Source organism: Sceloporus occidentalis, unplaced genomic scaffold (assembly GCF_023333645.1).
Source record: "Sceloporus occidentalis isolate IW3139 unplaced genomic scaffold, rSceOcc1.0.p SCAF_138, whole genome shotgun sequence".
Classification (NCBI taxonomy): Eukaryota; Metazoa; Chordata; class Lepidosauria; order Squamata; family Phrynosomatidae; genus Sceloporus; species Sceloporus occidentalis.
Genome location: NW_028317118.1, coordinates 1,639,216 through 1,665,563, shown reverse-complemented (window position 1 = coordinate 1,665,563; position 26,348 = coordinate 1,639,216). Strand labels below are relative to the sequence as shown.

The 26,348-nt window shown below is 42.9% G+C and overlaps 2 protein-coding genes across 5 annotated transcripts in view; both read left to right on the top strand.

Moving 5' to 3' along the window:
- Nucleotides 1–476: 476 nt before the first annotated feature.
- Nucleotides 477–24,730, top strand: FBXO21 (F-box protein 21). Of its 4 annotated transcripts, XR_016278069.1 has the most exons (14): nucleotides 650–726; nucleotides 7,915–8,050; nucleotides 9,054–9,148; nucleotides 10,281–10,402; nucleotides 11,132–11,278; nucleotides 12,102–12,238; nucleotides 12,522–12,658; nucleotides 13,092–13,268; nucleotides 14,738–14,870; nucleotides 15,293–15,483; nucleotides 15,887–16,044; nucleotides 17,937–17,995; nucleotides 18,189–18,216; nucleotides 20,734–20,808. XR_016278069.1 is itself a non-coding variant. In XM_089499660.1 (12 exons), the coding sequence occupies exons 2-12, from the start codon at nucleotides 7,928–7,930 to the stop codon at nucleotides 20,907–20,909; spliced, it is 1,596 nt and encodes a 531-aa protein (XP_089355786.1). In that variant the 5' UTR covers nucleotides 477–726; nucleotides 7,915–7,927; the 3' UTR covers nucleotides 20,910–24,730. The 4 variants fall into 4 exon arrangements, 2 of the variants coding, with proteins under 2 accessions (XP_089355786.1, XP_089355785.1); XR_016278070.1 differs by lacking the exon at nucleotides 18,189–18,216 and having other exon boundaries at nucleotides 20,734–20,818; XM_089499660.1 differs by lacking the exons at nucleotides 17,937–17,995; nucleotides 18,189–18,216 and having other exon boundaries at nucleotides 477–726; nucleotides 20,734–24,730.
- LOC149281163 (calcineurin B homologous protein 3-like) overlaps nucleotides 17,772–26,348 on the top strand; it is a 29,967-nt gene continuing 21,390 nt past the window's right edge. The window contains exon 1 of the mRNA XM_089499662.1: nucleotides 17,772–17,995. Coding sequence (XP_089355788.1) covers nucleotides 17,926–17,995 — 70 coding nt within the window. The 5' untranslated portion in view covers nucleotides 17,772–17,925. The remainder of the gene's footprint in view (nucleotides 17,996–26,348) is intronic.

Below are 26,348 nucleotides of genomic sequence, written 5' to 3'. Positions count from 1 at the left end.
TCATCCTCACAAGGCACAGCATTTGGGGGCGGATAAGATCTTAGCTGCCTAAGAGCAGCCGGCTAAAGAGCCACGCTGCCTGGCTCTCGGGCGCCCTCCGGTGGCTAGCCTTGGAAAATGTGCTTGAATGCAGCCACCGGAGGGCGCCCGAGAGCCAGGAAGGAGTCCCTTGGAGCCTAGTCCCGACTCCTTTGCGATGCAGGCGAGTGAGTAAGTGGCTGCAGTACAGGCATTTCACCGCTGCGCCGCCAGGGCTCCCCAGCGCCGAGGCCTGGAAGTTGCGGCTCTTGGCCTGAAGGGGGCGGCAAAGGGCGCCAAGGCGAGGCCCGCGCGTTTTGGGGAAGAGAGGCACTTGCGCGACGCTCCCTGAGGCGCCCCGCCCCCTCCTCCTCTTGGCTCTCCTTGGAGATGGTCCCTTGGTGGCGGCCTCGGCGCTCCCAGGTAAACAGCCAAGATGGCGGCGTCGGCGGCTCCGTCGTCTCCTCAGCGGAGGGACGAGCCGAGCGTCTCGGCGTTGGAGCCCGGCCGGGAGGAAGAGGAGGCCGCGGGGACGGCGAGCCCAGGCCCGCTGAGCCTGACGGAGCTGCCGGGGGAGCTGCTGGAGTCCATCCTCTGCTGCGGCGCCCTCAGCGCCCTCGACCTGAGCCACTTGGCCGCCACTTGCCGCCGCCTGAGGGAGGCCTCGCAGCCCCGCGGGAAGGTCTGGCGGGAGCAGTTCCGACTCAGGTGGGGCCCTGCGCCGGGAGAGAGGGCCTCGGAGCATGGGCAGAGGCCCTGGGGGAGGACTCCTGCAGGCACAAGCCCCACGGAACAAATGCGGTCAAGGTTAGGGCTGCATCCGCACGCGAGAGATAACCCGCTTGGGCACCGCTTTAACTCTTGGTGGCTCATGGCTGTGGAATTCTGGGAGTTGGAGTTTGTTGTGGAGCTCCGCTCGGGGCCCCACAGCAAACTCCAACTCCCAGAATTCCACAGCCTTGAGCCACCAAGAGTTAAAGCGGGGAGGTACTAAAACAAATGGCAGTGCTTGCCCATAGGGAAACCATACTTGCCCATAGAGAATCATGGGCGAATGCTTGCCCATAGGGAAGCATTGGGGAAGACTTGCCCATAGGGAATCATTGGGGAAGACTTGCCCATAGGGAAGCATTGGGGAAGACTTGCCCATAGGGAAGCATTGGGGAAGACTTGCCCATAGGGAAGCATTGGGGAAGACTTGCCCATAGGGAAGCCTTGGGGAAGACTTGCCCATAGGGAAGCATTGGGGAAGACAGGAAATCGATCAGCTATTTCACTGTCTTCACACATATACCAGGCAAAATGCACACTGTACAAAAAAAAAATCCAAGAGCCAGCACAGCATAGTGGTTTGAGTGTTGGACTATGACTGGAGACCAGGGTTTGAACCCTGGCTCAGGCATGGAGCTCCACTGGGTGACATTGGACAGGTCACACTTCCTCAGGGGAAGGCAATGGCAAAAAATACTCTCTGAACAAATCTTGCCAAGAAAGCCCCATGTTAGGGTCACCATAAGTTGGGAAACGACTGATGCAGTGACTAGGGATGGCATCTCTCCTCTAAATGCCTGCTTGGAGTCGGTAATGGGCTGGATGAGGGAAAACAAACTCAGCCTGAATCCAGAGAAAACGGAAGTACTGGTGATAGGTTCCCCAGGCCCGGGGAAGGAAGTTTATCCACCTGTCCTGAATGGGGTCACGCTCCCACTGAAGGACTCAGTTCGCAGCTTGGGAGTGCTTCTGGACTCGTGGCTCCAACTGACATCTCAGGTGGATGCAACGGTCAGAAGTGCTTGTTATCAGCTTCGGCTGATATGCCAGCTGCGACCCTGCCTGGACCAGGGGGACCTTGAAACTAGTACACACTCTGGTAACCTCTCGATTGGATTTCTGCAATGCACTCTACATGGGGCAACCCTTGTACCAAACCCGGAAGCTTCAATTAGTGCAGAACATGGCTGCGAGATTGGTCGCTGGATGTTCCAGGGCAGACCATATAACACCTATCCTAAAAGATCTCCATTGGCTGCCTATTTGCATCCGGGCCCAATACAAGGTGTTGGTAATTACCTATAAAGCCCTAAATGGTTTGGGCCCAGGGTACTTGGAGGACCGCCTCCCCCCATATAATCCGCCCCGCACACTCAGGTCAGCCAGGAAGAATCTGCTTGAAGTTCCCAACTGCGCAATATGCGGCGACCTCACAAAGGGCCTTTTCCATCTCGGCCCCAAACAAATGGAACAACCTTCCCAATGAGCTCCATTCCACCACCTCCCTGGACCTTTTCAGAAAGAACCTTAAGACCTTTTTCTTTCACCAAGCTTTCCCCCCATGAGATGTGATATTATGCCCTCTCCCCCTATTGTGTAACAATTTTCGCAATGTTTTTGGATCAGTTCAACCAAGCTGGCTGTGTAATAGTTTTTAATATGATATTTTTTACATTGTTTTTATTGATATGTATGTATTTTTATGTTGAATTTTAATCTGTAAGCCGCTTTGATCATCGCGGAAAAGCGGGATAAAAATAAAATCTATTATTATTATTATCATCATCATCATCAACTTGAAGGCACACAACTACAAGCAAAAAAACCAAACCAGGCAACGTATTTACACAGACATATGCATAACCCAGGCAAAACACACAGCACACCAAAACAAAGAAAACAGCCAATGCCCACCACATGCCCCAAACAGAAATAATATATCACCGGCATTTGAAAACATTTGAAAAGGTGCAGTTACAGATGACAAAAAGCCATTTAAAAAACCACAGTACAGTGTTTTTTTTAAAGTACAGCACCTGCTTCAAAGCCCTTTCTTACTAAACCTTTGGTTCTCAAAAGAATTCTTCCTTATCCTTTTTGAGATGAGATGACCAGAACTTCCATGGTATTCCAAATGCAACTTTACTTATTCATTCATTTATTCATTCATTCATCCATCCACCATAGATTTACCTACTGTCTTAATGTCAGTCACTTTCCTAACAGTTCCTTGTGTTGCATTCCCTATTTCCGTAGCTGACACTTCCATATTGTTATCCTCTGCGGTTTCAAAAAGCTCTCTCTTGATCTGTCACTGTCAGTTCAGATCCCACCAATTCTTATGTAAGATCAGGACTGTTTGTTCCAATATGCTGTATCACTTTGCACTTCCTTGCACTGAAGCTAATCTTGGGCCATTTTGCTCTCTGTTTACCTAACTGATGATGATCATGAAGGCAGACATTTATCGTCTGTTTTAGTTCATTACACCCCTCAGTACCATTGCTAAGAATGAAAGCCACTTTCTGTACCCGCTTGCTTTCATTCTCTCCTCATGCGGAGTGGATGGGTTTAGCAGTCTAATTGCCAGCATGGGCCAAACAAAGCTTCCTTTGGAACATGGCTCTGGTGTGTTACATTATTACTGCCACTATTTATTTTAGGGCAGTGAGTAAAAAAATAACTCCTCCAAATGAAATTGCAGAGAGAATTTTAAGGCACTCGGATGTAATTGCTCAGGTTGGAGTCTGGCCCAGAGGAACGGGGTCAATATCTTGACTTCTGCCAAAACGTCCAGCAATCAAAGAAACGGATGCTTTTGGAATACAGGCCTCTATTATCACCAACCTACAATGGCTCTCACAGTTGGATCTGAATCTTTTAAAGGTCCAACTTGGCTGCCGACATGATAAAGACAAACTATGAATCGCAGACCCAGCCTGGAAAGCAACCCAGAGTTATAGCTTGGTGATCTGTCCATTGTTCAAGCAGTCTCTTTCGCAGGTGTGGTGCGAATAGTCTCTTCCTTTGAACTGTTCCATTGGCGTTTTACAAGCCAACTGGCAGTCGCAAAAAGCGATAAAACTTTTCTTCCTCTGCCAAGACATGGACAAAGCCAGGCTGCACATGAACTTCCCTGTGCTCAAAAATAGGCCAGGAACAGAAATTTACATATATCTCTCCAGCTCATTTGTAGTCACAGTTGTATGTGTTAGTATGAATGCCTAGAAGTTATGCTTTGCTCTCCTACAGTGATTTTCTTTTTGGTCCAAGTCACATTTACCAATTATCATCCTGGATTAAAACCTTCATGCTGTTCTAGGTTGGGGGTGAGGGTGATTTGTTATTAATATTTTTATTCTGTCCTCTTTGCCAGAAGACCACCAAGGTTGTGCATAGCCAATCTAAAATAAAAGAATAAAGACAGAAACATTAAAAGTCATTAAAATATACAAGGTGGCATCTTTATAATCACAATGAAAGAGTCGGTGCATCCACTCTACAACTGTGCAACTGAGATCTCTGAAACTTGGCATACATGTTCAGGGGGATCTGAGGGTGTGTATTCCAGAGTTACTTTGCTTTAAAATGGACTGAGTGATTCAAGTGAATTTAAAAAACTGTCACTAGAAGTATCCCACTGATTCACTATATAAAATTGAGCCACTGGACCACTGAGTGGGAGATACTGGACTTGCTTAGAAATAGAATGGCTTCTGAGAAGAGATCTGCACAAAAGCAGAAAGCCCTGAGGTTTGGTTCAGGTGCTTTTAGCTGTTTTGGAGTGGGGTTGTGGAGGACCAGGCTGTAAAACCTTCATTTCTTGTCTTTCCTCTGTTCACACAACACAGATCATATTGCTGTGTAATTTAGCTTACCTTTTCTGGACTTAGATACATGTATATATCTACGTACATGCAACACGTGCACTTATGTACACACGTGTGGGTCTTCAATTAGTCTGTCAGCATATGGTGACCCCATGAATTTCATAGGGTTTTCTTAGGCAAGGAATATTCCGAGATGGTTTTTCCAGTTCTTTCCTCTGACATACAACCTATAGTACCTGGTATTTGTTGGTGAGCTCTCTCTCTCTTGCTCTACACACACAGAGAAAGTTATGGTTGTGTGCCTTTAAGTTGTTTAAAACTTACGGCAATCCTAAAGTGAACCTATCACAGAGTTTTCTTGGCAAGTTTTATTTAGTGGGGGTTTGCTTTTTTCTTCCTCAGAGAGGGAGAATGATCATTCCTGCTGTCTGGTATGCGCTCTTGTCCTCTCTTCCTTGGTCAGATGGCAGCTTTAAATATTGAACTTAAGTTGCATTAGGAGAAGGTTGGTATGGGGGAGGGAGAGATAATGGTGTGACTGTAACATCTGGGACCCTGCAGGGGAGCATGGCCACATGGATGTTGCAGCCTGTGATGTCAGATGGGGGAGGAATATGGCCACATGGGTGTAGCAAGCGCCCCATTTTCACCCTTACAGGCTACGACGGGAGTCTTCTCAGCAGACATGATGGTGGAGGCAGGTACAGGGCACACAGTAGTAGCGGGTCCATGGCACAGCGGCAGGCGGCCGTATAAACACCTGCCCATCGCTGCACAGCCCAGGGACTGACCCAGGTCAGGATCCGGGGCAGCATAGCATGGGCTTGGCCCATGCTGCCCTGCTGCCTGTCTGCTTCGGGCCTATGACTGTCAGATCTCCCTTTTGACTTGTAGTTTCTACCTTAGTACTTGCTTTCCTTTCACATTCTAAAAGTACATTCAGCTGGTCATTGTCCAGAAACTGACAAAGAAAGGAAAGATACACATGGCCCAATTCAACATATTTTTGACATCCTCAAGGAAGGCATGTGCAGGTTAGCTATGGTGCACTCCAGTAGTGTTTTGTCTTGCAGTCATGTTATGTTGCAGTTTCTTTCCAGAAAACCTTCCTGCTTTTGAATAGATGGGCAGGTGCGCTGTTAAGCCATAGTGTCACAGAAGCTTCCAAGGCACCAGGGACACAGCAGGTAGCAGTCCAGAATTATTGTCCATTTTTGGATTGGGCTCCATCCCTCTTCCTTTCCCCAAGAAATCAAACACAGGTTTGTGATTGATGCCACAGAGAGCAGCTGTGGGCACATCTGTCCTGTGCTCAGGACACATGGGGAATAGGGAGCAAGCAGCAAGCTCCTCCATTTTTTGGCAAGAATGAATGCTAGATTCTTGCCTCATTTGTTTCTGTTCTTCCCTCTGAGCTTGTAGCAGGGGCAAGGGTGCTGTGTTGGCAAGAAGGCCCAGGGCATATGTCATCTGAGGCCAATTCCCTCCATCCGTCCTTTGGCTTTGCCAACCCCCAGCACCAGCCAACTACGAATGTTATCTGATAGTGTGCAGGCAGTGTGCAACCTCTGTAGTCAATCCCATACCCCAGGGTTTTTTGGGGAGGGGGAGACAGAATTCTTGCTTGTTTCAAATGTACAGTATGCAGTTTTTGATGTGATGAGTTCTCAGAACTAAGGACAACATTAAAAACAATATTCCTCCCTACGATAGTTTTCTGCCAAGGTGCAGTAGCCTCTGCCATCTGCCACTGAGACCTGAGGGCACTGCATCAGGGGAAAGCTAAAAGGTCAGTGATATAGCACCTGCTTTGTATGCAGAAGGTCCCAGGCTCAGTCTCTGATATTGCCAGGTAAGACTGGGAAACATCCTTGGAGAGTCATTGCATTTCAGCATAGATCAAACTTCCTCAGTGACCTTAGATATTTAGGGCCAGGATTTCTATAATCCCTGGTGATGCTAGCTGATGCTATTGGGAGTTGTAGTCCAAAGCTGGAGGATACTCCACTGACGATGTTGACAGTAACTTGTAGAAGTCCAAAGTTCAGGTATCACGTTTAATAGGAACTAAAATCTTTCAATAAATAAATATTGCAACAGAAACTGGTTTTTAAGCTAATTTTTATTAACAGGCTGCCTTTAGCATGAGTCATTGGGGTTGTAAATCTATACTTGTTGGCCTAGGAGTAATTCCTGTTGTTCTCAGTGAGGCTTCTGAGGATGTCATTTTAAGATTATTTTTATTTCTTTTGTTTTGAACCTGCCTTTTTACTTTAAAAAAAAGCGCTGAAGGCATCTAACTTACATCACTGAAAAGAAATTAAACAATCAAATCATTAAAATTCTAATTAAAAAAACCATCAAAATAGTTTAAATACCATATTGAAGAGAGATGTCTTCACAGCCTTACTAAAAGTAGTAAGAGGAGAAACTGATTACGAGTGGGTAGGGAGTGCATTCTGGGAACAACACAGGAGAAAACTCCACCGATGATGGTATTTTCAAAGGGAATGTCCAGAAAATCTTAACATAGGACAGGTATATAATGAGACTAGGGGTCCTATAAATACCTATGCCCATCTCCTTGTTTAGGGCTACCAGCAGTGCAATTGTTAGTCTTTAATGTCACAAGCATCTTCCATCATCTGATTCTGCTTCAGTGTTGCTAAACGCTTGAACCTTTGTCCAGACTTCTAAGGATGCTCTAACTGTCAGTAGACATTGGTTTTCCTGTTTTGTGGGGGGTTGAACAGTGCTTCTTTTACCCCCGGTCGGTATGTACATCAGCTGCAGAACTGAGTATGAGTTCAAGTGCTATTGTTTAACCCATCCTTTTTAGGGAGTTAAGGCATCACTGCATTTTGAATGAACAGCTTTTCCAGCAGTGAGGGAAAAGGAAGCTGTGGGTCAAACCTGGCTTTGCCAAGGCAATGTCTTCAAGCTGTTTTATCCAATTAGAAGTGGTTCTATTGTTGCTTTGGTTGCTCAAAATAATAGTTTTCCTGAGCTAAGTGGAAGAGGAATGCTTCCCTACTAGGTCATTGGTTCAAGATCAGCAGCCAGCTTTGAAAACTTTCCTCATCTTCTGTGATTGTTTTGTTTTGCTATTGTTGTATCTCTGCATCAAATCTAAAGTTAATTAGGAAAAAGAAGAATGAGGTTCTTAGGGCGTCCAACCAGTAGCAAACAACCAGTTTTTGCCAGCCTGGGAGCTAGTGTCCTGATCACATTTTGAACTATTGCATGAAGACTTGAAAAGTAAACTACTCTTTTGTTTGTCTCTTCCTCTATACAGGTGGCCATCATTAATGAAATACTATAACCAAGCTGATAATGTAAATTGGCTGGAGGAATACAAAGAGCGACACAAAGCTGGTTTGGAAGCTCAAAGAATTGTAGCATCCTTCTCCAAAAGGTTCTTCTCAGAGCACGTAAGATGTCTAACTTTGCTGTAATCTCTGGATATAGCAGACCTCTCCTACTTTTGTCTTCCTCTGCCTGTTGGGTGGGCAATGCAAGGCCCTTCAGATGGTGTTGGACTGCATCTTCCAGCATCCCTAGCCATCATATGCAATGGTAAGGAATGTTGTCAAATGCAACCCATCAGTGTCTGGAGGGCTTCACTTTCCTCATCCCTTGCTTGAGAGTCCTAGCCCTGTCTCTTGCTTCGAATAAGAAAATAGAAAAAATTATCCAAGGTTCTGACCAATGTTGAGTGCTATTCATCAAGGTATATCTCAAACAGGTTTAACATAATACTTATATAATTGTATAAAACAGATTATTGTCCATTTGGCAGCTTAATTAGCCCATATATCTTTATACACTTCCTTCCTATACTTATTCAGTTAATACATTATATACATCTAAAGCATACCATCTTAGTGTGGCAAATACATGCTGGAGAACTTCCTCTTACACAAGAGTGTCTTTCCATACAACCTTTTGTGTTTATAATGGAAATCATTCTTGATGTTAAGTGAAACTTTTGTTCTTCAAGGTAACCTGGGATGAAGATCATCTGTGCAGGGGCTTGCTGTTATCTTTTGGATGAATTTTGATATACATGTACTGAACTGTTGTTACCGCCCTTTGATAGCACAAGAATACTAGGTGCAAGTCACATGGAAGAGAGCTTTCACAAACAGCTTGGGCAATATAAAAATTGCCTCCCTCTTCCCAGGTTCCCCGGTAGTTCTCTGGAAGTTCCTTCATGCTTTTATTTGGTTTTCTTTGACCCTGTGTGACATTGTCAGATAAATAGACCTGATTGGCTACATTGCATCATTGTTTCCTAGAATTCAAAGACATAGCCATGTTATTCTGGATCAGTATGCAAAGGGATTTTGCATCACAGTTTCCTGTGTGACTCTTTTGTTACCTTGTTATGAGCAGCTCCTTAGCCGCGAAGATAATGTTGCATTCTCTTGCTAGGTGCCCTGTGATGGCTTCAGTGATATTGAAACACTTGGATGCCCAAGCCACTTCTTTGAAGATGAGCTGATGTCTATCCTTAACATGGAAGGAAGGTAAGGCTGAATCTAAATGGCTAGGATCGGATGGGGAGAACATTCATTTTGTTAATTTTTTAGTGAGTGTGAAAGATTCTAATTGTGTTTGCTGTGCTCAAACAGCAGAACTAAATTGTATTTCTGCTAGGGCTGCAACATTTAATTCATGACCAAGGTCACCCATTGAGTATCATGGCTAGACATATGAAGGCCTAGGGGACCTGACAAATCTAGAAGGAAAAAAGCCCTGCTCCTCCCCCCCTTTGAAAGAAACAACATAAATGAATTGTGGAAAATTATGAATAAAATGTTTAGAACAAGGTGTGCATATATTTACCTGCCATCCCCAATTACCAATAAAACTATCTAGCAGACTTTTAAGTAAGACTCATACAGCAATACTACTCAGTGGTAGGCAAATAGACAGTTTTTATACTAAGTAGCAACTCTTCTTTACTACATGCTGAGATCATCCTCTTTCATAGTAGAATCATAGAATTGGAAGAGACCGCAAGGGCCATCTAGTCCAACCCCCTGCCATGCAGGAAATCCAAATCAAATCATCCCCGACAGATGGCCGTCTAGTCTGACTGTGTAGGTGGGAAAATTTTGACAAAATGGTGATGGGGAACAGACACCCAACCAAGATGGAAGCATTTGAACTACATAATAGATCTGTGTACACTTCACGGGCTTTGTGTCCTGTAAATAAAATTATGATTTAAGGCAGTGATGGCGAACCTTTTAGAGACTGAGTGCCCAAACTGCAACCCAAAACCCACTTATTTATCACAAAGTGCTGCGTCCCTCTGGCTTTCCTAGTGACAAACTCTAGTGAACTCTGTGTTGGGACGATGGTGCATGTGCCCACAGAGAGCTCTGAGTGCCACCTCTGGCATATGTGCCATAGGTTCACCACCACTGGTTTAAGGGCACAACTTTCTTTCTAATTAATAGAAGTAGTCTGAACTATTTTAATAAGATGCTGCTTTGTCCTTTGGATGTCTCATTGTCCTTCCTGGGCTATGCTTCACTACTCTTTCATAAACTTAAGACCTTTTCTTTGTGTTCTTGGTCTACTGCTTTTCATTCTTTGGGAAATCTTCCAAGCAGTCATTCACCATAATGGTGCTTCACCTTTGTTCTGTAGGAAAGGCTTGACGTGGAAGTACTATGCAAAGAAAATTCTTTACTTCCTGCGGCAGCAAAACATTTTAAAGAAACTGAAGGCTTATCTTCAACGCCCACCAGATGAACAGTCCTGTTTAGAAGGTTAGTTCAAGGCCTGTAGGAGGTAACAAGTAATAATGTGTTTGTAGTGTAAAATCAGTGAGCCTTGTAAAGACGTGTGTACCTGAATCAAAACTTCATGAATAGAAGTGATGAGCAAATGTGTTTCAACTTGATAACTTGAGCTTTTGCGTACGTTCTCTTATAAAATGCTTTCTTTCCTCCATTCTCAAACATTGTTTCTGAAATATGTGCATTGTGTGTTTATCTGGGTGTTAAAGACCCATTTGCTTTTCTTTCTTTGCTAGTGCTGCACGTTTTAGGGTGTAATCTTGAGGCTGGCCAAAAGCCAGTTGAGGGGCCATTGGATGTGGCTTAAGTTCTGCTGCTTCTTTGTGGTCCCTGTGCTTCACACAACTGGGTCTTGCTGCTATGCAGATCTGACTCACGGAATGTTCCAGAACTGAATAGATTTGGGCGGTAACCCTTTGGGGACCAGCATAAATAGCAGCAAGCGCTACTACCCTCAGTTCCTTTTCATCTATCATACGATTTATGATGATATGATAACAATTAGATTTAGGGCAGACTGTTCTCTAAGGAGATATGATGGGAAAAGATTAAATTGTACAACAGTAATCTGTATTGTGTACATGTATAGCAAAGTGATAATACAAATATATAATTGATGTCAAGAGAATAATTTTATTAATGGCTTTGATGCTTTATAAAAGACAAACTCATGTTCTGGCTTTCTTCTGACTTTTCTAGGGGCTGTCTTGGTTGACCAGTATTGTAACCCATTGTTGGACATCTGCTTGGAAACTGTCCAAGCACAGGTTGATGATATTGCTGCTAAAGTTCGTAAATACTTGAAATCCAAAAATGCCAGACATCCAAGTGTGACCTCCAAAGCAGGTATGGTAATAATGGTAATAATCTGCTTTCATATCAGCCTTTTCCTTTGGTGATGTTCCTATTCTGTGAAACAAGTACCATGAGCATTCCATAGCGTGTGTTGGTTTTGTGGTGATGAAATTTTAGGCATTGATGAAATGGAGAAACAGGTGGATCTCTGCCCAATATTGGCTGAGCAGCTTTAATTCTAGAGAGGAAGGAGGAAAACAGAAAAGAGAGGGTATAAAAAAACAAGGGCAGGAAAAGAGGTAAGTTGGTCTGAAAATGGATATGGACCAAGTGAGAGTGGCGAAGGAGGGAGTTGTCATGAGAAGTAAGGGAGGAAGGGTTAAGACAGGCAAAATATCTTATTCTGCACCTATAACACTGGAATGACCCAATCAAAAGTAATGTTCAGGACAGAAAAAAAGAAGATAAGAGCATAAGAAATTGCCTTCTTTTGAGTCACACCATTGTTTCACCTAGCCCAGGGTGTGGAATCTTTGGTCCTCAGAATGTTTTTGGATTTCAAGTCTCAGAACCCCCAGCCAGCTTAGCCAGAGAGGTAAGGGACTGTGGGAACTATAGTCCAAAACATCTGAAATGGCAGAGTTTCCACATTCCAGATTTATCCAGTAATGATTCTGTTGAAAGGTTACGGAACCTTTTTCTGCCCAAGGTACGGAAGTACAGTTTGTGCACACTGATACTCTTTCTAGCATCATGATACATGCCTTTAATACCAGAGGCTATAATCCTGCTTTTCCCTCTCCATAAATTCAGAACTGTTCCAGAATTTGCAATATGAGCACTCTTTTATTTAACTCTTCGTACCATATTTCAGGAGATGCCTTGATAATATCTCAGGTGGAGCTTCAGAGGCAGGTTCTTGATGCCATGAACTATGTCCTTTATGAGCAATTAAAATACAAAGGGAACGAGGTGGATTACTACAATTCTCTGAATTCATACATCCGCCAGGTAAAATGAACTTCATGTGACTAAATTAAACCAGAAAAGGGAGCAAAAAAGTGCAATTAATTTTTCAATTATATGTGCCAGTTTGTGCCACTCCCCCAAAGAGACAGATATAGTAACTTCCTTCAGATTTACCAGTGGCTTTCAGGGGCTTTCTGTATGCCTCTTCTTAAGAGCAATCCTTTGTATTGCAGGACTGCAGACTAATGTCTCCTTTTAGGAGAAAAAAAATCACAGATCAGAGGGCCAACTATTTATGCATTGTTGTTGGTCTCCTTTTTTAAAGGTTTTGATCCACAGGACTGGAATCCCAATCAGTTTATCTGTGCTTTATTTGACAATTGCCAGGCAGCTGGGTGTTCAACTTGAGCCAGTCAACTTTCCCAGTCACTTTCTGCTCAGGTGGTGCCAAGGGACAAAAGGGTAAGCTTTCCCTGTTCCACTTGACTCTTGCTCTTTCCATTGTGAAGCTGTTTTCTGAGTGGGCAAAGACTGAGAACGGCAACCGTTTCAGGCAAGAAAACTGTTAAGCTTCCCCACACAGTTATAGCACACTACACAATTATAGCACTTTTATACCCCTTTAAGAGCCATGGCTTCATTTTATGGAATTCAGAGATTTGTAATTTTGTGAGGCATTTAGAATTTAGATTTCCTGCGTGTCTGCCTAACCCTATCTACATATGTGACCATAGGCATCAGGACCATGTCAAGACATGCGCAACCCCTGCCATGAAAATGACATCTCATTGTTGCATGCAAGAATAATACCTTCTTACCTCTAGAACAAGAACTGTGTTATGCCAGGTAAAATCATCTTAGTGCTTAGCTTCCATTTTCTTGACATTTTCCCCAGAAGCACCAACATTTTTGACTATGTTTATATCGATGCTTTTGGGAAGGGAAAACAGCTCACAGTGAAGGAGTGTGAATACTTGATTGGACACCATGTGACTGAGGAATTCTATGGTGTGGCAACGGCGAAGGAGGTTTTGCAACGAATGGTGGGCAACTTGTTAAACATTGGAAAACGGTAAGGGCTAGTCAATTATTGTATTAAAACCTCTATTTCAACAAGACCTGAAATCTCAGAATTTGGTGATGATATAATGCAGCAGACAAGAGTTATGAGCAATACTGAGCTATGAACCCAATTTCAAGTCATAGGGAAACCATCCTTGTTTGCCCTTAGCCCTCTAACTGCAGTATAGAGGATGATAAAACTGAGCTACCTCACAAGATGTTGTAAGGATTATATCAATATAGCATGCAGTTGAATGATGCTGGGTATTCTAGGGCACATTCCTTTTTCCACAGCTGAAGAAAAACATATTCTCTCACCTCTCCCAAGCCTCCCTTCACCTATCGCTCCTAAGCCTGTAAGGCCCAGGGAACAACAACACACAACCTCCCTTAGCTTGAATTGGAATTGAGGTTTGAAAACTAAGCTATTTTTCCAAACTGTGAAAATATACTTCCCACCTCTGTTGCCCTGTTCCCTCCTCCATGAAACAGCAGCACTGTAGTTGTTAGTGACTGAAGAAATGTTTGAGGGCTGTTTTTGTCTGTTTGGGGCATAAGCCCTAGTTTGCAGAACTGAATTCTGATCCTCAGGGGTATTAGCTACCCCTTCTAATTTGATGTCATCTGCAAATTTGATAAGCATGCCCTCTATTCCATCATTGATAAAGATGCTGAATAGCACTGGGCCCAGGACAGAACCATGTGACTCCCCACTAGTCACTTCTTTCCAGTATGAAGAGGAGCCATTGGTGAGCACAATAGTTAAATTCCCATACTGCAGCCACAACGTTGTGAGTTTGATCCCAGAGGACTCCAGGTTGACGCAGCCTCCCATCCTTTCATAGGTCGGTAAAATGAGTCCCCAGCTTGTTGGAAGCAATTGGCTTACAGATTGTAGACCACTTAGAGTGCTGAATTCACTATGAAGCCGTATAGAAATATAAATGCTATTGCTATTGATTGATTTGATTGATTGGTTTAAATAAATAAATGGTTTTTTGAGTGGTCATTGTGAATCCACACAACCTATGCTCCTCCTGAGCCAGGGTGGTCAGAATATTCACTGGTTGGCCTTCAGTTCTTCTGCCATAGCGGACTAGGAACTGAGGGGAATTGACAGAAGCCTGCAGTGCGCAGGAAGGAGATGGGACTTCCACCAGAAACACTGGCAGTAGCTCTGGAAGAATTTGATTGGCGCTGCACAGGAATATACCAACCCATCTGTGTGAGTTCACAGGTGACCCCTCAAAGAACCACAGTTACAAGTAAGCAACGTTCCTTCTGATAAAGTAGACTCAGCCTAAAAAAAAGAAACTTATACTACAGAATTCTTCCTTTGCGTTAGTCTCAAAGGTGTGCTACAGAATCCCTCTACATAAGTAAGCAGCCTGTTCATCTTGTCTGTCAGTGGTGTCTCAGGAGTATGGTGATGGACATATATGAAAGTGAGATCTTGACTTGAATGTTTCTGTTTACCAGGGAAAGCACTGATCAGTCCTACCAACTCCTAAGAGACTCTTTGGATTTGTACTTGGCCATGTATCCAGACAACGTGCAGCATCTAATGCTCCAAGCTAGATTGTACTTCCACTTGGGAATCTGGCCAGAGAAGGTAGTTAAGCTCGAATGCCTTCATTTACTGTATATAGTCTTAACGTATTATACAGAATGGGCTGTTGTAAGTAAATGCAAGTGAGCTGGTTTCTTCTCCATAAAGGACTTGCTATCTCTCCTTCCACTGCAACTTCCATGCTGTTGCTCTGTTGCAGTGGACAAAGGTGAAAATATAGGAATTATAGAAAATTGCTCATTTTCTGTAATCCCTCCCTTCATCTTTTAACCACATGTATGGAAGAACAGTTACTTGTAATGATCTGCCCAGTGTGAGTCTTTAGGGGCCCAGTTAACCTTTGGATGAATAGAGAGGAAATATGAAAAGAAAGAGCCCATGCATTGTAGGAGATCCCTTATAAGATGTATACTAGTCTGTAGCATCAAGCCAAAGGTGTTGTGCCACTGTCTTCCTTTCCCAAGGTTCTGGACATCCTGCAGCATATTCAGGCACTGGACCCCTCCCAGCATGGAGCAGTGGGCTACTTAGTTCAGCATACACTAGAACATATCGAGCGTCGGAAAGAGGAAGCGGGACCCGATGTGAAACTCCACTCGGAGGAGAAACACAAGGACATCTGCTACTCAGTTGGCATGATTATGAAACACAAGAGGTGAATCTGCTACATCTTTTCCTGTTCCTTTCCCCTAGATTTTGTGTTTCACAAAATCAACACTAGTGTGTTTCAGTGCTAGGTGACACAGCTTCAGATGGTTACTTTAATAAATCCAGCCACCAGAGATGGAACTATCACAGACACTGTATATGTTTCACAATAGCTAGTGTTTTCTCAGATCAGAAAGTTACATTGCATGCATGACTTGAAAAAAAATCTTTAGCTTAGGGCACTTTCTGAGATCAGTCACCTCCAGTAATATTCTTCCATTCTCATTTATTCCAGTCATTGACATTCTCAGAACAGAGCCTCTCAATCCCTCACAAATGTGCCTGCCAGATTACTTTTTGATTCTCCTTTTGACAGAGTCGTATGACTTGCTTCTCTGTTTTTAATTTAGGTATGGCTATAACTGTGTGATATATGGCTGGGATCCATCATGTATGATGGGGCACGAATGGATCCGAAACATGAATGTCCACAGCTTGCCTCATGGTGCTCACCAGCCATTCTACAATGTATTGGTGGAGGATGGGTCATGTCGATATGCTGCCCAAGGTAGGCAAGGCGTGCGTTTTGATACTCATGTTCAGGGGAACACATTCAACCTTCTGTAATTTGATGTCCTCCAGATCTGAATTACAATTTCCATCTCCACTCCATCGCTTTGATGGTTGGATCTGATGGGAGCTCTAGTTCAAACCATCTGGAGGGTTCCATGTAATCCACCAGGAGAAGGCTGGTCTATGATAAGAAAACCCAGATTTACCATAGATGCTTGTTAAACCATGTACATATATGTACTAAGCTATTGTCAGAAGCTGCTACAGCTTTATAACTGAGAGTCTTTTGATCTGTATGCAAGTCTCTCATGTGAAAAGTCATGGCACTACAGCTTGGAGTATCTGCCTAGGCAATATTTCTAAACTCTGGGCTGACCCAGCTCACCCATACTAGCCACTGGGGCTTCCTGGACTGGATGACTTCCTGGGACCACATCTGAACAGTAAGGGATTCCTGGATCTGATGTGTTTCTGCATGGGTATTCCTTCCGTTTGTTCCGTGACAACAAATAGTTGTGTATTGCTTAGACCTGTCATCAGATTTTAAGATTGTAAGGGTCATCTTGCCCATCCTGCCAGTACAAGAATCCACAGCTAAGTATCCCTTGCAGACAACCATCCAATTCGAACGACGGAGGATCTGTCTTCTAAAGAAGCCTATTCAACTGTTGCATGACACTAATTGTCAGGGAATTCCTCCTAATATTTAATTTAATCTCTTTTCTTGTACTTTGGATCCATTGGTTCAGATCCTACCTTGTGGCACATCGGAGAACAGGCTTGCTCCATCTTCCACATAAAAGTCCTACTACTGAAGATGGCTATCATCTTTCAGCCTTCTCTTCTTCATGGTAAATACACCAAACTTCCTTGTAGGCCTTGGTTTCCAAGCGCATTACCATCTTGGTTGACCACCTAGAGTCGTTCCAGTATGTTGATATTCTTCTTAAACTGGTGTCCTGAACTGGACACAGTATGCCAGGTGAGATTTGACCAAAGCAGAAAAGAGTCATGCTGTTGCTTCCCCTAATCTGGGCATTATACTTCCATTGATGCAACCTAGAATTGCATTGGCCTTTGTTTTATCTGTTTATTTATTTTGCCACCACATCACCCTAGTGACTCATGTCTTGCTTGTGGTATATTAAGACTCCAGATTTTTTTTGCAGCTATTGCTGTCTAATCAGATGTTACCCATTCTGTATTTGTGCATTTCATTTTTACTTCCCAAATATAATTTCTTACATTTATACCTGCTAAAATTCTTTTTTTAAAGAGTTTTTGCCCAGTTCCCCAATCTATTGTGGCCATCTTGCATCCTAACTCTGTCTTCTGAGGTTCTGACTTCTCTCTGCCTCTTATCAGCATTTTACCATCTTCTCCACACATCAAACTTCCTGTTTCTTTGTTCTTTCTCTTGGTTTAGACACAGTCTTTTACTATTTACAACACAGTTAGGCCTGAGATCATTCTGAACTTTAGCTTTCCCAAACTTATCTACTTGTTTGTATTTCTTCTTGGTGATTGGTCTCATCGTCCAGTTCTCATACATGCTCCTTTTAAATCTCAGCTGATCCAAAGGTCTCATCTTCCAGTTCTCATACCTGCTCCTTTTAAATCTCAGCTGATCCAAAACCTTTTTACACAACCATCTTAAGTTCATTAGACACCTCCCAATTTACTTTCTCATTGGAATTCTTTGCAACTGTGACTTCAATATCTCACTTTTAAGAAACTCCCATCCATCATGAAGTGCTTTCTAAGTATTCCTAACCATGGAATCTCACCCAGTATTTCCTAAACCGTAATGAAATTGACATTTTTAATATACTGATTGTTGGTCCATTTACACTTGGCTAAACATTTCTTTCATTTAATGAATCACAGGATGACAGCCACCCAAGGTTCCCACTACTTCCACCTTGAAGACCAGTGCTACCATGTTGGTAAGAATTTGTTCCAAGATAGTAACTTTGTCAACCCCTCCAGTTTTTGGAAACTGGAAGTATCAGCAGTGCACGTGAGGAATTTGTTGGATTTTACATTCTCGGCACACTGTGATTTTCAGCAGATATCAGTTGTTGAAGTCTCCTATTATTATTATAACAATTTTTGTTAATGTTTGATTATCTTTTCTAGGCAGACACCATCCAAGTCTGGCTTGAAGGTACACTACAGATGCCCAGAATGATGTTGTTGCTTACCTGTGCTATCATTTTTATCTAGAGTTTGCTTTTTCCTTCTTCCTACTCATATGTAGAGGCATCCCCCTCCGGTTGCTCTTCCAGGAGAGTGTTCTGTTCCGTCCAAAGTTCTACACCATCTTTACTAGATTGGCCTCAAGCTGTTGTTACTTTCTCTTCCAGCCAGACAGCCAGATTGTAGTTTTTGCAAGTACGGTCATTTCTGTCCTCAAGCAGGAGAACAAACATGACACCAATGTTGCAGGTCACTGCAGCCCTTCTCTCACCATCCATGTGTCTCTGTCCCATGCAAGCAGTGAAACTGCACTGAAGGCCTCCCTATCAAACTCGCATGCAAAATGCTCACAGAAAACATTGCCGTTAGTCCTTCTGTTCATGAGCTTTCCACTCAAAACTCATACAGTGGAACCCTCAAACAGATGGCCGATTCGCTTCCTTTCAGCTGTGGCGCCTTCCCCTGTGTAATCTAGGAAAGCTCATACATCAAAACCACACAAACAAACCTCCAGAATGTTCACAAAGTAGAGCTTATGTCCCAAATACACAAAAGCACCTAAGCAAATCTTAAAAGACCTCTGCCAATCAAAACTCACAAGCTAATGGCTGTAGCTCCATCCCACTCAGTGACTCACTTCCTCTTAGCAGTAGCCCCTTCCCCTTAGACCATGTTCTGTAGCAGCGCTCACACACCAACACATACAAAAGAAGAGTTCATGCACTAAAACACACTACAGGTCTGAAATAGGGTTCACATCTCAAACAAAAACAAAAGCTTTCCTCTTTGTCTCTTTCATCAACTTTGGCACCTTATCCTAGTTCACTGACTATTTCTCTTGCATAGTCTCTTCCAGCCTCTCTTTTTGCCTTTACTTATCCACGTTGGTGTTGTGGTCGAGAGTCTTGAGACACTTGAATTCCAAGGTCCATGAATACATTTTATTGCAGAATTATATAGTCTATATACCATAGACAGATTCTCAGAGGTTAGGACTCCTTTTGGCTGACAGTCACAATTATACGTCAAGATCCATAAGTAGTTGCCTCTGCATACCACTTACTAGGCAACAGAAGTGGGAAGTTGCTGTTGTACTAAAGTCCATTTTGAGGACTTTCCACAGACACCTATTTGACCACTAAGGGAACATGAGGCTGGGCTACATAATCCTTTGGTGTGGCTCAGCATAGCTCTTCTTTGGGCTTTCAGATGACAGTTTTTATTTATTATTTATTTTATTTATGGTATTTATACCCCGCCCTTCAGCCCTAAAGGCTATCAGAGCGGCTTGATGCTGATTTGTGTTTTTGCTTCCCACTTAGGTTGTGTGCCTTCAAGTCGTTTTCGACTTATGGCAGTTCTAAGGTGAACCTTTCATGGTGCTTTCTGGGGCTGGGAGAGCGTGACTTGCCTGAAGTCACCCAGTGGGTTTCCATGGCTGAGTGAGGAATCAAACCCTGATCTCCAGGGTCAGAGTCCAGTGCTGAAACCACTATCCCACATTGGCTCTCTTGCCACTTAGATAGGGGACAAATAATTAAGTCAAGATATAGTACTAGTTGCCTGTCTCCTGAGTATAATGGAGGTAAACATGTGCAGTAATTTGTAAATTAAAAATGCTTCTATATGTAATGATTGGAAGAATTCATATTGGGGTTTTTCCACCAGAGGGGGCTCTATACTATAATGTAAATGGTTGGCAATTTCATATTTTTTTCTCAAATCCGCCACTCATCCATCCTGCTTCCCATCGCCTAAAAATTCACTCTCCGAGGCACACAATGCAGCTTGAAGACTGGCTGAGCTTGCATGGAAATGTTCCCCGTAGCTGTAGAAAAAGGCTTTGCTGAGGAAGCAGAGGAATCTTGTGGGTTTTACAGTATCTGGTACAAATCGGGTGGAGGAGAGGGGCAGCTGGCAATGAGAAGGGACAAAACAGACTACATCATTGTGGATTTAATATGCTGGCAGTAACCTTTAGTTATTAATGGGCAAGTGATGCATAACTTGGGCATCATACTTTGGATTGCCATTCTGGATGTAGTTTAAACAAGTTAAGGACCATGCAAGCCTGTGTGATTTTCGCACTGAGCTTACTGTAGAAATCCTTTGACTACATTTGGGGCACCATGCAGTCTTCCTTCACAAGTCAGACTTAGTGGAAGTGTGCAGTTTCAGTATGTGCATGAGTAAACATGCATATAGCTACACACAATTTCTGCACTTCCCTGCTAAAATGGTTCTCTCCCACAGGTTTTTTCATAGAAGAGTCAGGAGTTGGGACTTCTTTACATTACATATATTTGTATGATATTAAATACATTGGTCAATATGGGCTAAAAAAGCCAAGTTCCCAAGAAGAGTGTATCATTGAACTGGTGCTGGTCCTTACTGAAAGCCCTCAGTCCTATGTGATAAAATCCTCAAATGGTAGCAAACAGAAACAGCAGAGCATGGCTATAACTAAGTCTTCCTTCCTTTGCAGAGAACCTAGAGCATAATATGGAGCCTTACGAAATCCCTCACCCAGACATCGGCCGCTACTTCACCGAGTTTGCTGGCACTCACTATGTAGCAAACACAGAGCTAGAGATCCGGTACCCTGAAGATCTGGAGCTTACCCATGCAACAGTTCAAAAGATATATGAGAAAAAAGAATGAACCTTTTATCTTTTTGCAAGGGTAAAATATGACTTCACACATTAACTGTGAGACTTGCATTGCAGGAAAACCAGGGCTGTCTGACTTAACTAGGGATCATATTTTGCCCCCAAACTAGCAATGCAGTGTTTTCTTATGTAACCACCCACTTATGGCGTGGCAACGCTAGCAAAATGATGTGGAATGGATGAGTTCTCAGGGCAAGATCTTGCTTGTCTGAATTGACCTCTTTGTACAAAGTAACTGATCCTTTTTACCATCCTGGACTCTAAAAGCTCTTGTTCCTGACTTGAGGATGTTTTCGATAGCCTGGAGATTGAAATGTTGACATTTTATGGACATGGTTTGTCATATTTGCAATATTTTAAAGGCTTGAGTTTTGTAAATAGTCATTAGGGTCACTCTGGTTTCTTCTTTCCAAATCTGTTTTCTCTCCTTTCTAATATTCTTTGCAACAGCCAGCAGTCCAGTGCCAAATTCTTGGGAATGGTATTGAAACTTCACAACCCAAAGATCTTTAGGATTTACTAAATTAATCTAGTTTCAAGCAAACTGTTGAATGACTACATGAGACAGGAAGGTTACATCCATCTTCCTCTTTCCCAAAAGCTTCTAGAGTCCCATTCTACCGTATAGATATGTACCCTGCCAATGGTAAGGATGATCTAATGCTACATTTCTGGCCAGGTTGAATGTGAACATCCATTATTCTCTTATTCTGCACCCCTTATATTTATCTTGAAGAAACTGCTTGAAGTAGATATAAGATTCCTCTATCACTGCATCCATAAATTTGGAGTATCTGAGTGATTACATTAAATAGCATAATTCTTTTTTTTTTTTTTTAATGTCCATATTTTGCCTATTCCAACCCGAACTCTGTTGGAGAAATGCAGGTAGTACGTATAATGCCTGGTGACATTCATGTTATTGAGGAATTTGTGTAAAATATAGGTTAGTTAGTTTGCAGTCTGACCACCAGAATGGTAGCTAGACATGCAGAGAAAAACAGCTGATCAAGCCTCTCTCTATCATTAGACATTATAAACGCTTATTGCAAGTATGTGAAACATGTAATTTTAAAATTGGTGTCTGAGCCGAGTGCAGTCAATACTTAGTGGATTACTCAATGGCACGGCAGGTACGTTATAATTATAATGTGGTGAAGGATAAAATGATACCCTTTTATGATCGTAGTTTGGAATGTTGCTGCAAAATCATTATTTTCCAGATAGCTGCTGATTTGCATGTTGTGTTTTCATAATATTTAGCCAGCACATATCTTTGTGAAATTCTCCGTGTCGACTGGGGTAACTTGAAATGACTCAGAAGATTGGGTAAGGCACCAGGCACCTTGTTTCTACAGGTAATGCTGCTGCCTTTGTGAGCATGTGTGTGCTAACATCATGTTTTATCGAGGCAACCAGGACTGCTGGCCCCAAACTGCTTATGAGTGCATACACTGAAAGAAGTGCCCCTGCAGTCACAGCTAACAATGATCACTCTCATTCACACTGATGGGAGTGTACGTTCTCATGTACTGGGGGATCATGGCTCTCTTGCAGCAATTCAACCATCACATTACTTGCTCATGAGAGTGAGCCAAAAGGAAAACTGAGGATGCAGATGACTAATGCAGGGAAGTGCGAAAGAAGAAGCATTTTAAAAATGTAATATAAATGGAAGTGACTAGATTAGAGAGCTGAACTTCTATGTAGTTTGCACACCGTGAATCCAAATCTTACCTTCACAGGGTAAGAACTTCAGCAATATATAGCCTGAGCTTTCCCACTTCATTGGGGAAGATGCTGCTACTATGTTGTTAGGGACTAATGCATCTGCCTCAAACCCCAGCTTTTTGGTGTGCAGCAGGTTCGTTCAAAGCATGGGTCTTCTTGCCCTGGGTCTGTCTTACGTTAACGCTAGTTGCATAACCTTTATCCATAACTGCATTATTTCCGTCTCTATGCTGCTGGTAGCCTGATGTTTGTTTGTGGGACCTCCCTCCTTCCATGTTACTCTCAGTGTTTCTGTCTGTTTGCAAAGCACTTAGAATTTGTCTTTCATATGAAAGGTGCTATATAAATATATACATATAAAAATAATCAAGTAGTATGATATATTTAAAAAATTTGTACAGACAATATTGAATATGCAGTTTTGATCACAAACTGACCTATTTTTAAGGAGAGTTTCAAATGTGGGGTTCTCTCCTCCCCCCCTTGTCACTTGATGGAATAAAATGTTGATCTTGTCATGGTACAGATTGTGTGTATGTGCATTTATATGTATATGTCTATGTGTTTAAACTGTCTGGAACTGAATACTGTTTATCCAGTAAGTCTGAAAGGACTACAGAAGGGGCTCTTACAGCCAAATATAAATGTGTATCTTTCCTTGGGCATTTTCCAATTTTAAATAGAATTAATCCTAGGCCTGCAGAGTAAATCAACAATAACAGCCCTCACTCGAATCATTTGCAAAACCCTTTATGGTTGTGACTTACCAATCTGTAGAAATGACACAATTGCCCAGTAATAGTGAATTGCAATCCTTTAGAGTGTCTATAGTCTATCTGGCTTTCATAAAGTAGTTTTTGAATTCATGTGCAAGGATTAAGTTCCATTTTACTCCAAGCCTGTCCAACTTACATCCCTCTTACTTCAAGCCTCACTACTGACTCCCAGCTGCTTTTGAACTATTTGTGGCAATTCACTTGAAAAGAAAATGCACTCGGCTTGTTATTGCTTCATATTCCAGGGTTTCAGCCTTGGCACTGAAACCAAGTTTGAGGGTTGTGAGCAAGAACAAACTGAGCCCTGGACTTTATATTGTTGCCAAACTGTTGTTTTATTTTCCGAGGCTCACAGAGGATTAAAAGACTTAAAAGGAGAGCTGTTAATTGATGCACAGCTTGATCCTAAGCTTGTGTATTTGGAAGCAAGTCCCTTTGAGTTCAGCGGACTTAACTTCCAAGTAAGTAGACATCGGATTGTGGCCTAAAGAACTTAAGAGCAAGTCTGATGGAAGAAACCAAAGGTCCAGGTAGTCAGCATTATTTTTTGTTTCAAATGTGTGACCAACTAAATACCTCCAGGAGGTCCTTAAGAAGCAGGGCATAAAATCAATGAGCTTATTTTCTTGTTTGCCCCCAAGCAGAGTGCTTCTCAACTTGGAGGTCCCATTCTTAGCTACCGTGGACTCACTACTGAGAAATTTGTCCTCCATGACTCTGTCTTAACTCCTTATAAGAAATGTCTTACAGAATTGAATCAAAGAGATGTATCTAGCACAGTATCCAGTTTCAACAGAAATCTGAACCAGATGCCTTAGAAAAGGTCACAAGCAAGGCACAAAAATGTTAGGTGACTCCTTGTTTTTGCCTTTTTAAAAGGCGAATGGATAGTTTCATTGGTTACATTTTAAGTGACAATACCAGAACCTCAGTATAGCTTCTGCCTTCAGCACTGAGATGAAATATAGATCTTAAGCAAAGCACACTGATCAATAGAAGGAAAGGTTATAGAACCATTGAGTGGGGAAGGGGCCCTTTGGGCCATCAGGTCCAATCCTCTGCTCAATGCAAGATCTCAAGCTAGAGTTTCTCCAGCAGGTAACTATCCATCTGAAAGCCTTTCTTTTTCATTCCCTGTTGAGTTATGCACTTGGATCACTATAGCCGTAACATTTTTTATGTGCTTAACTTGCAGTCTTGCCAGTTAGAATTACTCCTCGCTATATGATCAGTGAAAGGTTTGGTAGATTAATGGACATGATGGCGACTGAAATTTAAATCTGGATCTCCTCCAACCTCTGCTAAGCAGGTAAGAGTTACCACCAAAAGGATATTAGGAGTATGGTGTTCTATTCCCACCCTGTGCCCCTTTCACTCCCTGCAGCCCATCTTCCATGATCTTACACTCAGAATTAAACAGGAGACATGATCTTGCTTGGGTGAACAGTGTTGGCGGGTAGAATTTCAAAAGTCCACATTACCACTTTGCAGCTTAAATCACACACACACACACACACACACTGCTTTAGAAGTGACACATTGAACCTGCAACAAAATAATATAGCTCGGAGGACTTTTTTTTACTAAGTGTGCCTTCTTGCAAGATACTCTTTCTATCCTCCCTCCAAAAGCAGAAGGGAGAATGAGAGGGGTACTTCTATCAGCCTGTGGTCTCTGCTCTGCTCACTGAGAGCTCTCTTGTGCGCGTCAATGGCATTTGAGCTTGATAAGCAACAGCATTCAGATTTTAGCATCAGAAACAAAGGAATGGTTTATCTACATTCTAAAGAGATAGGAGCAGTTAAAAATAGGGTTGGCTGGATGCACATGCAGTAATACTAACTTGGTGACTAAACAAATAACATAAGAAGTTGTTACAGACCTGTGGCACAGTGCATTGAACATGATATGAAGTGACTAGTGTTCTTGGCACTTACATCTTTGTAAACGTGCACGTAAACGTGAACTGAGTAGTTTTGCAACAACTGTATTCACCTAGGAAGTGTCATGATGTCACATTGTATGGGCGTCTATTGCATAATAGCAGCCAGTGGAGTGACTGATGCACCATGGTCTGGTGTTCATGGGCACCAATGTGGATTGGGGTGCTCCCCACTGTGCATCCAGACACCGTCTACAAAGTGCCAGAACACAGCAGGAGCTCCCAGTGTGCATTGGAGCTTGCTTGCTGGTGTCCAGATGTGCATCTCCACAATTCAGTAACAGGGCTATGTTGCATTTCTAGTGTGTAGCTATAGATTCATATAGTTATGACATGTAGATTGTGATTCAGGATTGCCACCTGGGTCTCTTCAGTCTCTACGCGCTACGCTACATTGCTTCTCTAGATAGTGCTTCTGATATGGTCACATCAATTTTAAATGTATTTTTATAAGTGAGAAGCTTTGCAGAGGACAGAGCTTATAGGCACCTGCCTCATCTTTGTAGTGGTGAATTGGCTGCGAGGAGAGGACCGTCTGTCACTTGGCTTCGATGGCATGTTTTTCTCCTGTTTGCATTTGCGTGTTGAGTTGCACCATCGTGAGCAAGGGTGATAAGAAGAGGAAGTCTGCATGTCACAAGTGTGTGGTGAGATGAGATAAGGGAACCCCAGGAGGGGAAGAGGTCAGGACTGGCCTGCCAATGATACAGAAGCAGGCGGATGGTTTACACAGCCTGGGAGATCAAAGCAGGGACAGAGGTTCTAGCTTTCCCCCTGTCAAAGTGCACATTGACAAGCTGCTACAAAAGCCAGCTTCTCCAGACATGTTGCCTTGCATTTTCCAAAAATCTGTCTTATCACTATGTTGTTAGGCCAGGCAGAATCATAGAGTTGTAAGAGACCCCAAGGGCCATACAGTCTAACCTCATGTTGCCATGCAGGAATACACAATCAAAGCACTCCCCACAGATGACCATCCAGC